The 13,254-nt window shown below is 21.5% G+C and overlaps 1 protein-coding gene across 1 annotated transcript in view; it reads left to right on the top strand.

Moving 5' to 3' along the window:
- Positions 1-13,254, top strand: part of LOC122503104 (dipeptidase 1-like) — a 233,172-nt gene that overhangs the window by 45,698 nt on the left and 174,220 nt on the right. The window contains exon 3 of the mRNA XM_043613533.1: positions 3,548-3,826. Within this exon, the coding sequence (XP_043469468.1) occupies positions 3,548-3,826 (279 nt within the window). The remainder of the gene's footprint in view (positions 1-3,547; positions 3,827-13,254) is intronic.

Genomic DNA, 13,254 nt, shown 5'->3' with positions numbered 1-13,254 from the left:
CTACAAATATACTTTTACTACTTGTATTTTTATCAGAATTGAAATGTCCTATTGAAACTGATGTTTGCTGCAGATACAAAAACTATAAAATTGGAGAGTCTGACTAGAATTTACTTTTACTACTAACACTTTAATTGCATTAAATTAAATTTCAGTCTGACTAAAATTGGTTTCTACTACTGGTAGCATTAAAAATAGTTATTAAATATATTGTCAGATTAAAATATGTTTCTACTAATATGTCTAAAAATAAAAAAAATAAAAAATAAATAAAATTCGCTTCTACTACTACTTAAAGTATTAAATACATTGTCTGACTACAAATTGACTTGAACTACTTCTACATTTTTTTTTTATTATTTAAACTGTTCTTTGTTACTGATTTGAAAGCGATCAAAAATAAAAAGTCTAACTAAATTTTAATTCTACTACAGATACTTCGATTGTATGAAACTAAATGTCAGTCTGACTAAAATTTGTTTATACTACTGATGGTATTAGAAATATTTATTAAATACCCTGTCTGACCAAAATCTGCTTCTACTACTACAGAAATTATTAAATACTTCCTCCGATTACAAATTGACTTACACTACTTTCACATAAACAAGAATTTTTAATATAAAATGTCAAGAAAAATATCAATCCTTCAAGTCATATATGAAAAGAATAAAAAACACAAGTTTAACGTTTCGACAAATTGTGTTTTTTATTATTTTAATATTTGACTTGGAGGATTTATATTTTTCTTGACATTTTATATTTTCTTTTACCAAGTAAAAAATTCTACAACTTATTTAAGAATTTTTAATGTCTTTAAATACTAGAAATATGAAATTTTAGAAAGTCTGACTAAAATCTGCTTTTACTACTACGACAATTATTAAATTTTTCCTCTGACTGCAAATTGACTTGAACTACTTCTATATTAACCGGAATTAAAATGTCTTTTTAAAATTATTGTTTGCTAATAATTCCAAAACTATAAAAAGTAAAAAGTCTGACTACAATTTACTTTTACTACTGACACTTTCATTTTATAAAATTGAATTTCAGTCTGACTAAAATTTGTTTCTACTGCCGGTGGTATTAGAAAAAGTTATTAAATATCCTGTCAGACTAAAATATGTTTCTACTGCTACTATAATTATTAAATACTTCGTCTGACTGCAAATCGACTTGCACTACTTGCATTGTTACCAGAATTCAAAAATCCTACTTAAACTGGCCTTTGCTGGAGATAAAAAACTATGAAAATTAGAACGACTAACTAGTAGTTACTTTTACTACTAAACCTTTGATTGTATAAAATTAACCTTCAGTCTGACTAAAATTGATTTTTACTACTGGTAGCATTAGAAATAGTAAATAAATATATTAATATTATATTAATTTTAATAAATATATTGTGTGACTAAACTCTGCTTCTACTACTATTGAAATTTTTAAATACTTCGTCTGACTATAAATTGACATGTACGACTTTCACAGTACTAAAAATTTTCAATAATTTCAAAAACTAAAAATAAGAAAATTAAGTCTGACTAAAATTCATTTTTCTACTACTTGAAGAATAAAATTCTTCGTGTTCCTACAAATTGTCTTTAAATACTAAAAATAAAAATTTTAGAAAGTCAGACTAAAATATGTTTCTACTGCTACTATAATTATTAAATAATTCGTCCGACTATAAATTGACTTACACTACTTCCATATTAACAAGAACTTTTAATGTCTCTAAAAACTAAAAATAATAATTTTACTAAGTTTTAATAAAATCTGCTTTTACTATTGCTAAAATTATTACGTAGTTCGTCTGACTAAAAATTGATTTAAATTACTTCTACATTTACCGGAATTAAAATGTCTTAGGTCTGACTTAAAAATGTTTATACTACTACCGAAATTATTAAATACTTCGTCTGACTACACATTGACATGTACTACTTCTACATTAACTGAAATTAAAATATCTCATTGCAACTGTTGTTGGCCCCTGTTTAAAAAAATTATAAAAATTGAAAAGTTTGACTACAATTTACTTTTACTACTGACACTTTAATTGTATAAAATTGAATTTCAGTCAGACTAAACTTTTTTTCTACTACTGGTAGTATTTGAAATAATTATTAAATATCCCGTCGGACTAAAATACGTTTCTACTGCTACTATAATTATTAAATAATTCGTCTGACTATAAATTGACTTACACTACTGTCATATTAACAAGAACTTTTAATGTCTTTAAATATTAGAAATAAAAGTTTCAGAAAGTCTTACTAAATTTTACTTCTACTACTGACACGTCGATTATACAAAATTAAATTTTAGTCTGACTAAAACTTGTTTCTTCTACTGGTAGTATATAAAATAGTTATTAAATATCCTGTCTGATAAAAATCTGCTTCGACTACTACAGAAATTATTAAATACTTCCTGTGATTACAAATTGACTTACACTACTACTTTCATATTAACATGAATTTTTAAAGTCATTTTAAAATTAGAAATAAGAATTTTATAAAGTCTGACTAAAATCTGCTTTTACTACTAATTATGTCATTAAATAATTTGTCTGACTGCAAATTTACTTGCACTACTTTAATACTAACAGGAAAAAACTAAAAATAAAATGTATAAAAAGTCTGACTAAAATCTGTTTCTACTACTACCGAAATTATTAAATACTTCGTCTGACTACACATTGACATGTACTACTTCTACATTAACCATAATTTGAAACTGTTGTTTGCTCCTGATTAAAAAACTATAAAAATTGTAACGTCTGACTACAATTTACATTTACTACTGACACTTCGTTTGCGTAAAATTAAATTTCAGTCTGACTAAAATTGGCTTCTACTACTGGTTGTATTTGAATTAAGTAATTATTTAATTTGTTATTATTTTATTAAATTATCCTGTTTGACTGAAATCTGCTTCTACTGCTACTAAAATTATTAAATACTTCGTCTGACTACAAGTTGACTTGAACTACTTCTAGTTGAAGTTCTGTTAGTCCGTATTAATTTTTCAACGTTGTTTAATTCTATCAATTTTCTTTTAAATTTACAAGAAATGCTGTAAATTTCGAAAACTTCGAAATTTCGAAAATTTCGACCTTTGGCAACTTGGATATCAAATTAAGACAAAAAACGAATGAAAAGTATTGCGAAGCAACATTTTTGATTCTTTTTTTTTTGTCTCAATTTGACATCCTTAGAAAAACAGTGAAAATATTTTCCCAAAAAAAAAAAATACAAGAAATGTATTTTTTTCCCCTCCTTAAAATACGATAAAAAGTGATTATACATATGTTACGACCCCTCATTCAGAAAATGATTTATGATGTTTATCAGAAAAGTTTAGTTCTCATATTGTATATATGAAGTAGGAAAGGAATTTGTAGTTGATAGTCTGGGAGTGTGTATAGTGATCGATCGATTACTTAATAGAAAGTTGTCGAGTTAAAGGGGATGTGTGTGTGTGTGTGTGTGTGTGTGTATTTCTGTATATTAAGGGTATGTTTGTGTTTGTGTGCTTTCAGCGACCACAGTCCAGATTGGGATATGAAGACCAATCTCGAGTGGGATTCACCGCGGATTCCAGGTGCACCAGCAGACTGGGTTACGATGAGACGAGGGGCGGCTACCTGGACCAAAGTGATCCGAGAATGTACTGCACGGGAGGTTACTGCATGGGTGATACGATGATGGCGACAAGGGGAGTTTGTGGCGAGGACGTTGAGCTCGACATGCAGAGGCATATTCAAGCTTGCGCTTGCACCTGCAACCACATGGGTTACGGAAATTACATGGACTATCAGGTGAGACACTTGAATTCACTCATCTCTATATCATATAAGAAAATATTAGTCGTCACACACCTCATTTTTTATTCATTCAATTTTTTTAAGGGTGTACTCTCGATATTTCGAGCGCAAAACTGCGCAAATACTAAAGAGAAAATTAACAAATGCTTATTCTTTATCTCGGGAATATAACTCTGAAATATGTTAATTAATTCGCTAAATTTAAATTAATAATTAATTTAAGCTAAATAAAACGAAAATAACATTCGGACAATGAATAAAATATTGATTTACTCCAAAGTTTCGAAATCTAAATAATTTCCTCTTCAGGGAGTCTACCCAAAAAAATATGTACAAAATTAAAATAATAATAAAAAATAATTTAAAAATAGATAAAATAAAAATTAATGAATAATTATCTAACCAAAAATTAATAATTAAAATAGACGAAAACTTAATTTTATGCCCTGACAATCTGGAGTAGAGTCTGGAGTCAGAAAATTATAAAGAAACTTAATATTAATAAAATAAATTTTTAAAAATAAAAATAATTGATAAATTAAAAAATTTTTGAGAGAAATTAATAATTAATAATAAAAGAATGGAAATTAGTAACAAATTAAAAATTAATAAAGAATCACTATATAAAAAAAATTAAATTTATGAAAAATTAATGAAAAATAATAATACAATTATGAAAAATAAATAAAAAAATATTAATAAATAAAAAAAATAAATAAACACTCGATAAATAAATAATCCGTTTTCTGTTTAAAAATTATAAATAAATAACACATAGATAATAAACAATTAAACAAATAACGGTTCACAATACAATAATTCACAATAAAATGAAATAAAAATAAATATTGCTAAATTAAGTAAAAAATTAATGAAAATGTTTTCTACTATAAATCCACAAAAAAATTGTTATTTTAACACAATTCTGGTGTTATTTCGCAGAAACCACCCTCTAACTCCAAAAAGGTACCTCCTTTATAATATAAAAAATAAAGTTTTATAAAAACTTTTTTCACATAAATTTGAGGGTCGAAAAAGTATTTTGAAAATTTAATTTAGAGCCTCTTCAATTTATATATGTATTAGATAATTAATAAAATCTTGAAATAATTTCAAAAAAATCCGAATTAAACTTTTTCAAAAAAAAATAATTCTACAGAATTGTCAGTTGAAAGTATGAAGAACACAGATTTTCTAAAGATTTTAATTTAAAACCTTTTCAAAAATCAATTATTTCTACAAATTCATGCTATAATGCTTCTAATATTCAAGTAATATCTTAAACTTTAACTGAAATTCATTTTTTGAATAATTTCACTTTTTTTAAAAATTGAATTCTAATGTAGAATTTTATCAGCAAATTTTTAAATAATTGAATTCTTTCAAAGAATTTCGATAAAATTTTCAAAAATAATTGCATTTTTCCAGAATTTTTATTAAAATGGCATTAAAAATAATTAAAATTCTGTGATGAGTTTTATTATTTATGAAAATAATTGAAGTATTGCGAAGAATTTTATAAAGAATTTTTCAATAATTGATTATTTTTTAAAACATTTATTCGAATTCTTTAAAAAAATTTTTGGTAAATAATTGAATTCTTTTGGGAAATTTTATTAAAATAGTAAATATTAAAAATCATTGAATTGAGAAAATTTTTTAAAAATAATTGAAATTTTGACAAAGAATTTTATTATAATTTAAAAAAATAATTGAGTTTTGGAGAATAAGTTTGCAATTTATAAAAAGAATTGAAATCTTGACAATTTAAAAAAAAATTTGAAAATAATTGAATTTCTGCGAAGAATTTTATTTCTTTTTTTTGAAAATAATTGAATTCTTATGATGAATATTATTATTTGTAAAAATAATTAAATTCTTACAATGAATATTATTAGTTGTAAAAATAATTGAATTTTGCAAAGAATTTTATCAAAATTGAAAATTCCGAAAAATAATTGAATTTCTGGAGAGAATTTTGATATTTATCAACCAGAATTTATTTTCAAAAATTGATTTTGTATATAATCCGTTAAAAATTCCAGAAGACAATTAAATTATGATAATTACAATTAAAATTTTTACGGTACATTTGAAGAATATATGAAAAATTTCGTAAAAAAATTGAAATTTCCAAGAATTTATTAAAAATAATTTAGCAAATATCAATAATTTTTTTTTACACACGCGTATAACGCAGTAATAAAAAAAAGCCACAGACAGAAAGTATATGCAAAATGAGAAATATTTAATCAAATTGTTTTCAAACTCGAAATTAATTTACTAACTAAAACTATTTTCCCGTTAAATTCTTTCCATTAAAATTATTTTCATTAAACTTATTTCCAATAAAAATCATTTCCATTAAACTTATTTCCATTGAACATATTTTCGATTAAAATTATTTACTCTATTTAATTTCTAATATATATATATATATTATATATTTTAATCAAAGTGCATTTATTCCTTCTCTAAATTAGCCAATTAGAGGAGACACTGATTTTAGACAGTCGCATGTTAATTTATAATTCGTTGTTGAACAAGTTTTCTACAGTTTCCACAAACTTTTAGATAATGGATTATAAATGTAAAACGAACACAATTGACCGAAATTTCTAGTTTCAGAAATAAATGAAAAGTGGAATGGAAATTAAAACTTGAAAAGCTCGCAATTAATAACTTTCAACTTTTTTTTTCCTTCGTTAATTTCATTAATTAAATTTGAATACCTACAATTATATATTACGATCAAACCTTTTTTTCTATTTTTTTATTTTCAAATTCGAAAGTCGTTTCTTAATTTGCATATAGTTGTACATAGTAAAGTAACGCTGCGTGTTATTATACAGAAAGCGTTAAAATTATTCATCAGATGCAAAAAGAAGTCAAGTTACATAAATTCTCCCGAAAAAAAAGAAGAGCGACAAAAAAATGAATAAAAATTAATGTTTTTTGTAATTTCTATAAAAAATTTCTATTTTCATAGAGGATTTCTCCTCCTGATTCAAAAACTTCATACGAAAATTTGTAGTAAGTCTGACTAAAATATGCTTCTACTACTATTTCTGGAAATATTAAATATTTCGTCTGGCCTAAAATTGACTTGCACTACTTCCACATTCAATTTTAAGAAATTTCAATTACTCCTAAATTATTCAATAAAATGAATATTAGAAAATAAAAACTTTAAATAATATAAAAATTAATTTAATTGTACATTTTAAAACAAATTAATTTCAAAATCCAATTATTTCTAAAAATTCAAGCTTTATCGCTTTTAATATTCAATTATTGTCTATTTTAACTGTACTTCATTTTTAAATTAAATTTTATTACAAACTTCTACGAGAATTCAATTATATTAATACAAAAATAAATAATTTATTGAATAATTTAATGTTTCTAACCATTCAATTCTCATAAAGAATTTTATCAACAATTAAATAATTGAATTCTTTCGACGAATTTTAATAAAAATTTTTAGAATAATTACATTTGTCGAGAAATTTGATTAAAATTATATTAAAAATAATTTAAATTCTGACATAAATTTTATTATATGTGAAAATAATTGAATCCCTAAGAAGAATTTTATTATTTTTAAACATAATTAAATTTCTGCAACGAATTTTATTGCTCTTGAAAATAATTAAATTTCTGCAATAATTTGTAACTTTTCAAAAATTCAATTTTTTTTAAGTATTTTTAACTAAAATTCTTCTATAAATTATTTATTTTTGATAATTTTTGAAAAAGTTCCTTGAAAATTTTTAAATTTATTTGTTTACAATTCAATTTTACAAAATTTCCATTCTTCGGAAATTCTTCAATAAAATATATATATATTAGAAAATAAAAACTTCAAAAAAATAATTTCAAGTTGAATTCAAATAAACTTTTTCAAAAAATTAATTCTTCTACATAATTTGTTAGTAAAAAATATGAAAAGTTCAAATTTTCAGAGATTTTAATTTTGAAACCTTTTCAAAATTCAATTATTTCTAAATATTCACGCTGTAATACGTTTAATATTCAATTATTATTTAAAATTTTAACTGAAATTATTTTTTTTTTATCAGAAAAAACTATTAGAATTCAATTATTTAAATACAAAAATAATTAATTTACTGAATAATTGAATGTTTCTTAAAATTCAATTCCCAAAAAGAATGTTATCAACAGATTTTTAAATAATTGAATTCTTTCGACGAATTTTAATAAATTTTTTAAGAATAATTACACTTTTCAAAAAATTCGATTAAAATTGTATTGGAAATAATTGAAATCCTGCGATGAGTTTTTTATATTTGTGAAAATAATTGAATCCCTAAGAAGAATTTTAATATTTTTGAACATAATTAAATTTCTGCGAAGAATATTATTGCTCTTAAAAATAATTAAATTTCTGCAATAATTTGTAACTTCTTCAAAATTCAATTTTTTTAGTGTTTTTAACTGAAATTCTTCTTTAAATCAATTATTTTTAATAATTTTTGAAAAAGTTCTGTAATAATTTTCAAATCCATTTGTTTATAATATTCAATTCTACGAAATTTCAATTACTCCTAAATTCTTTAATTAAATGTATATTAGATAATAAATTGAAATTTACCGATGAATTTTATCATTAGTAAAAATAATTGAATCCCTAAGAAGAAGTTTTAAAAATTTCTGAACAGAATTGAATTTTTGAGAAGAATTTTATTGCTCTTGAAAACAATTAAATTTCTGCAATAATTTTCAACTTCTCCAAAATTAAATTTTTTTAGTGTTTAAATTTTTCTATAAATTCCTTCATTTGTTTTTAACAGAAATTCCTTTTTAAATCAATTTGTACTAGAAAATTCTACCAGAATTCAATTATTTAAATACAAAAAATAGTTTATTGAATATTTGAATGTTTCTTAAAATTCAATTCTTTAATAATTTTTAATAGTTTTCGAAAAAGTTCTTTAGGAATTTTCAAATTCATTTGTTTACAATTCAATTTTACAAAATTTCAATTATACTCGTAAATTTTTCAATATTAAATATATTATTAGAAAATAAAAACTTTAAATAATTTCAGAAAAAATCCGCAATTAAACTTTCGCAGAAAAATTAATTTCACAGAATTGTTAGTTAAAAATTTGAAAAATTCAGATTTCCAAAGATATTAATTTGAAACCTTTTCAAAATTCAATTTTTTCTAAAAATTCTTAAAAAAAAAATTAAAATTAAATTTTTTTAAGAATAATTATATTTTTCGAGAAAGTTGATTAAAATTGGATTACAAATAATTGAAATTTCTCTAATTATTTATGAAAATAATCGTATTCCTAAAAAGAATTTTATTATTTACAAAAATAATTGAATTCCTGAAAATAATTTTATTATTTACGAAAATAATTGAATCTTTGAAAAAATTTCTTATGTATGAATAATTGAATGAATGTGAAGAAATTTATAAAAAAATTTATAAATAATTAAATTTCTGTAAAATTTTTATTATTTTATGAAAATAATTAAATAGGTTTGTGTAGAATTTTGATGATTTTTTTTTTAAATAATTGAATTCTTTTGGAAAATTTTATTAAAATAGTAGATATTGAAAATCATTGAACTGCGAAAAATTGTTGAAAATAATTGAAATTTTTCTAAGAACTTTATTTATTAAAATTTTTCAAAATAATTGAATTTCTGAGATGAATTAAATTATTTCTAAAGACAATTGAAATTTTGATGAGAATTTAATTATTTGTAAAGATACTCGAAATTTTAACGAGAATTTATCAAATTTTTTGAACATAATTGAATTTCTGCGAAGAATTTTAATACTTTTGAAAATAATTGAATTTCGGCAATCATTTCCAACTTTTTCATGAATTTTTTAATGTCTCCAAAACTACAAACAACATTTTTTGAAATTCTAACTAAAATCAGCTTCTATTTAAAAAATCTAGTCCCAAAAAAAATGATTTAGAAGCTAAAAGTCAGGTACTGATTGTAAAAACAGATTTTTAAATTAAAAAATTTTTAACCCATTCAAATTTAGACAGAATTAAAAAATTTGCTGACAAAATTTTTAATGTCAGGGAAATTTAACGCGTACATTTTATGGTATTGCACTCTTAATATTCTTGGTGGGGAAAACTACTTCCTGAAACTCGCAAATGAACTTAAAACACTTTATATTCGCGCAATGGAGAATGGAATATAATTCAACGCAATTAAAACATTCATGATGATCGTATTACTCTTGTGGATATATGAAAAGGACTCGAAAAACTTTCATTGCGCACAAGTCTCTTCTGGTCGATTCGTGTATTTCATCTTTTATATTTTACGCTTCGCTTTGACGTGCTCGCGCAAAAATCTTCTATAAAGTTAGAAAAACCACCAGAGGGTTGATTTAAAAAAAAAAAAAAAAAAAAAAAAAAAGAAGTGATGAAAAAGCAAAGCAAGTCCGTGATACAAGTTGGAAAAAGAGTGCTGACGTGTAGTCTAATAGAAGATCTAAAAAGAAGAAGCCGACATTGATAAAAGTGAAGACCATCACTTAAATCCACGTGATTCGATGATTTAACCCAGATAAGAAAATTCCCCCGCGTTTTTCTTTTTTCACAAAATTCCCTTTGGTAATTTTTTTCTATATGTATATATATATTTTTTTTAAATTTGATTTAAGAAAATTTTCCCTATTACAAAAAATATGAAACATTCTTGTGCTTATTTTCAACATTAAATAAATATAACTGCGGGAATATAATATTTACATTTACTGAATAAACGCTCGCGGAATCATGCGAGTTTTGTTCAGATGAGAAAGTTTGCATAACAAAAAAAAGAGATAAAAAACATATTAATTTAGCAAACATTCATATTTCCGCCGGTAAATGCTAATTATTTTGGATAAATAAAATTATAATCTATTTTATTAAAATTATCATGAATATATATTGTAGAAATTCATTCATACATTGTACAGAAATGCTTATTAAATTCCCACAATTTATTTTCATGAACTATTTATTAAATTTCAAAACTGCTCCTTTTATTTCATTTACAATTTAATTTTATAACATTGCAAAATTATACATTTCCCCGAGGTAATTTCCTTTTACGTTCTCATACTTTATAAAATGTCTAATAAAATGTGAAGGACCTTAAAAGTTTGGAAATTACATTCATCATAAATATTCATATACACATTCGCAACCTTTTATATCCGGAATTCCTTCTTGCCAAATTATTTTTTCAATTTTATTTTTCAAATTTTTTCAAATTTTCGTACATTTTTTTTTTTGCATGTTTCTTTTTTCTGAGTCTAAAGAATATTTTCATTCACTCTAAAAATTATTTGATACTCAAAAAAATGAAAAAGATTTCAAATTCTACGGGAATTCAATTATTTAAATACAAAAGTAAATAAATTATTAAATATTTCTTAAAATTAAATTCTTATGAAGAATCTTATAATGATTGTAATATTCAATTCTTATCTAAAATTTTAACTCAAATTTATTTTTAAATCAATTTATATTTATAATTGAAAATTCTACTAGAAGTCAATTATTTAAATACAAAAATAATTAATTTAATAATTAAGTGTTTCGTAAAATTAAATTCTTAAGAAGAATATTATCAACAAATTTTTAAATAATTAAATTATTTCGACAAATTTTAATAAAAATTTTTTAAATATAATTACATTTTTCAAGTTGTTCAATTAAAATTGTATTAAAAATAAGTGAAATCCTGTGATGAGTTTTATTATTTATGAAAAAAATTGAAGAATTGAGAAGAATTTTAAAAAGAATTTTTAAATAATTGATTATTCTTTAAAACATTTTTTCGAATTCTTTAAAAAAAAAAATTTTTTTAAATAATTGAATTCTATTAGGAAATTTTATTAAAATAGTAAATATTAAAAATCATTGAATTGAGAAAAATTTTTGAAAATAATTGAAATTTTGCTAAAGAATTTTATTAAAATTTTAAGAAATAATTGAATTTCGGAGAATAATATTGAAATTTATAAAAAATAATTGAAATATTGACAATTTAAAAAAAATTTTGAAAATAATTGAATTTCTGCGAAGAATTTTATTTCTTTGGATTTTGAAAATAATTGAATTCTTATGATGAATAGTATTATTTGTAAAAATAATTGAATTTTGCAAAGAATTTTATCAAAATTCCGAAAATAAATTGAATTTCTAGGGAGAATTTTGATATTTATCAACTGGAATTTATTTTAAAAAATTGATTTTGTAAATAATTTCCGTTCAAAGTATGGAAAATTCAAATTTTTTTAAATTTTAATTTGAAACGCTTTTGAAAATTCAATTATTTCTAAAAATTCACGTCGCACTAAAATGTTTTTAAAAATTCAATTATTATCTTAAATTTTAACTAAAATTTATTTTTAAATCAATTTTTATTAGAAAATTCTACAAGAATTCAATTATTAAAATACAAAAAAATAATTTTTTGCAGAATTGAATGTTTCTTAAAATTGAATTCTCATAAAAAAATGTTACATAATTAATTTTTTTTGAAAAAAGAAATTTTTTTTTAAAATATTGAATTTTTCGTAAAATTTTCATTATTTATAAGAATAATTAAATGTTCTCGTAAAATTTTATAGAAAATTTTTTTTTAAATAATTGAATTCTTTTTGAAAATTTTATTAAAATAGTAGATATTGAAAATTATTGAAAATTGAGAAAAAGTCTCGAAAATAATTGAAATTTTGACAAGAATTTTATTAAAATTTTAAAAAATAATTGAATTTTTCGTGAAATTTTCATTGTTTATGAAAATAATTAAATGTTCGCGTAGAATTTTATCAAAATTTTTTAAATAATTGAATTCTTTTAGAAAATTTTATTAAAATATTAAAAATATTGAATTGAGAAAAATTCTTTAAAATAATTGAAATTTTTACAAGAATTTTATTAAAATTTTGAAAAATAATCGAATTTTTCGTGAAATTTTCATTATTTATGAAAACAATTAAATGTTCGCGTAGAATTTCATCAAAATTTTTTAAATAATTGAATTCTTTTAGAAAATTTAATTAAAATATTAAAAATATTGAATTGAGAAAAATTCTTTAAAATAATTGAAATTTTTACAAGAATTTTATTAAAATTTTGAAAAATAATCGAATTTTTCGTAAAATTTTCATTATTTATGAAAACAATTAAATGTTCGCGTAGAATTTCATCAAAATTTTTTAAATAATTGAATTCTTTTAGAAAATTTAATTAAAATATTAAAAATATTGAATTGAGAAAAATTCTTTAAAATAATTGAAATTTTTACAAGAATTTTATTAAAATTTTGAAAAATAATCGAATTTTTCGTAAAATTTTCATTATTTATGAAAACAATTAAATGTTCGCGTAGAATTTCATCAAAATTTTTTAAATAAT

Source organism: Leptopilina heterotoma, unplaced genomic scaffold, assembly GCF_015476425.1.
Source record: "Leptopilina heterotoma isolate Lh14 unplaced genomic scaffold, ASM1547642v1 Lhet_244, whole genome shotgun sequence".
Taxonomy (NCBI): Eukaryota; Metazoa; Arthropoda; class Insecta; order Hymenoptera; family Figitidae; genus Leptopilina; species Leptopilina heterotoma.
This window is presented reverse-complemented; position numbering and strand designations above follow the sequence as displayed.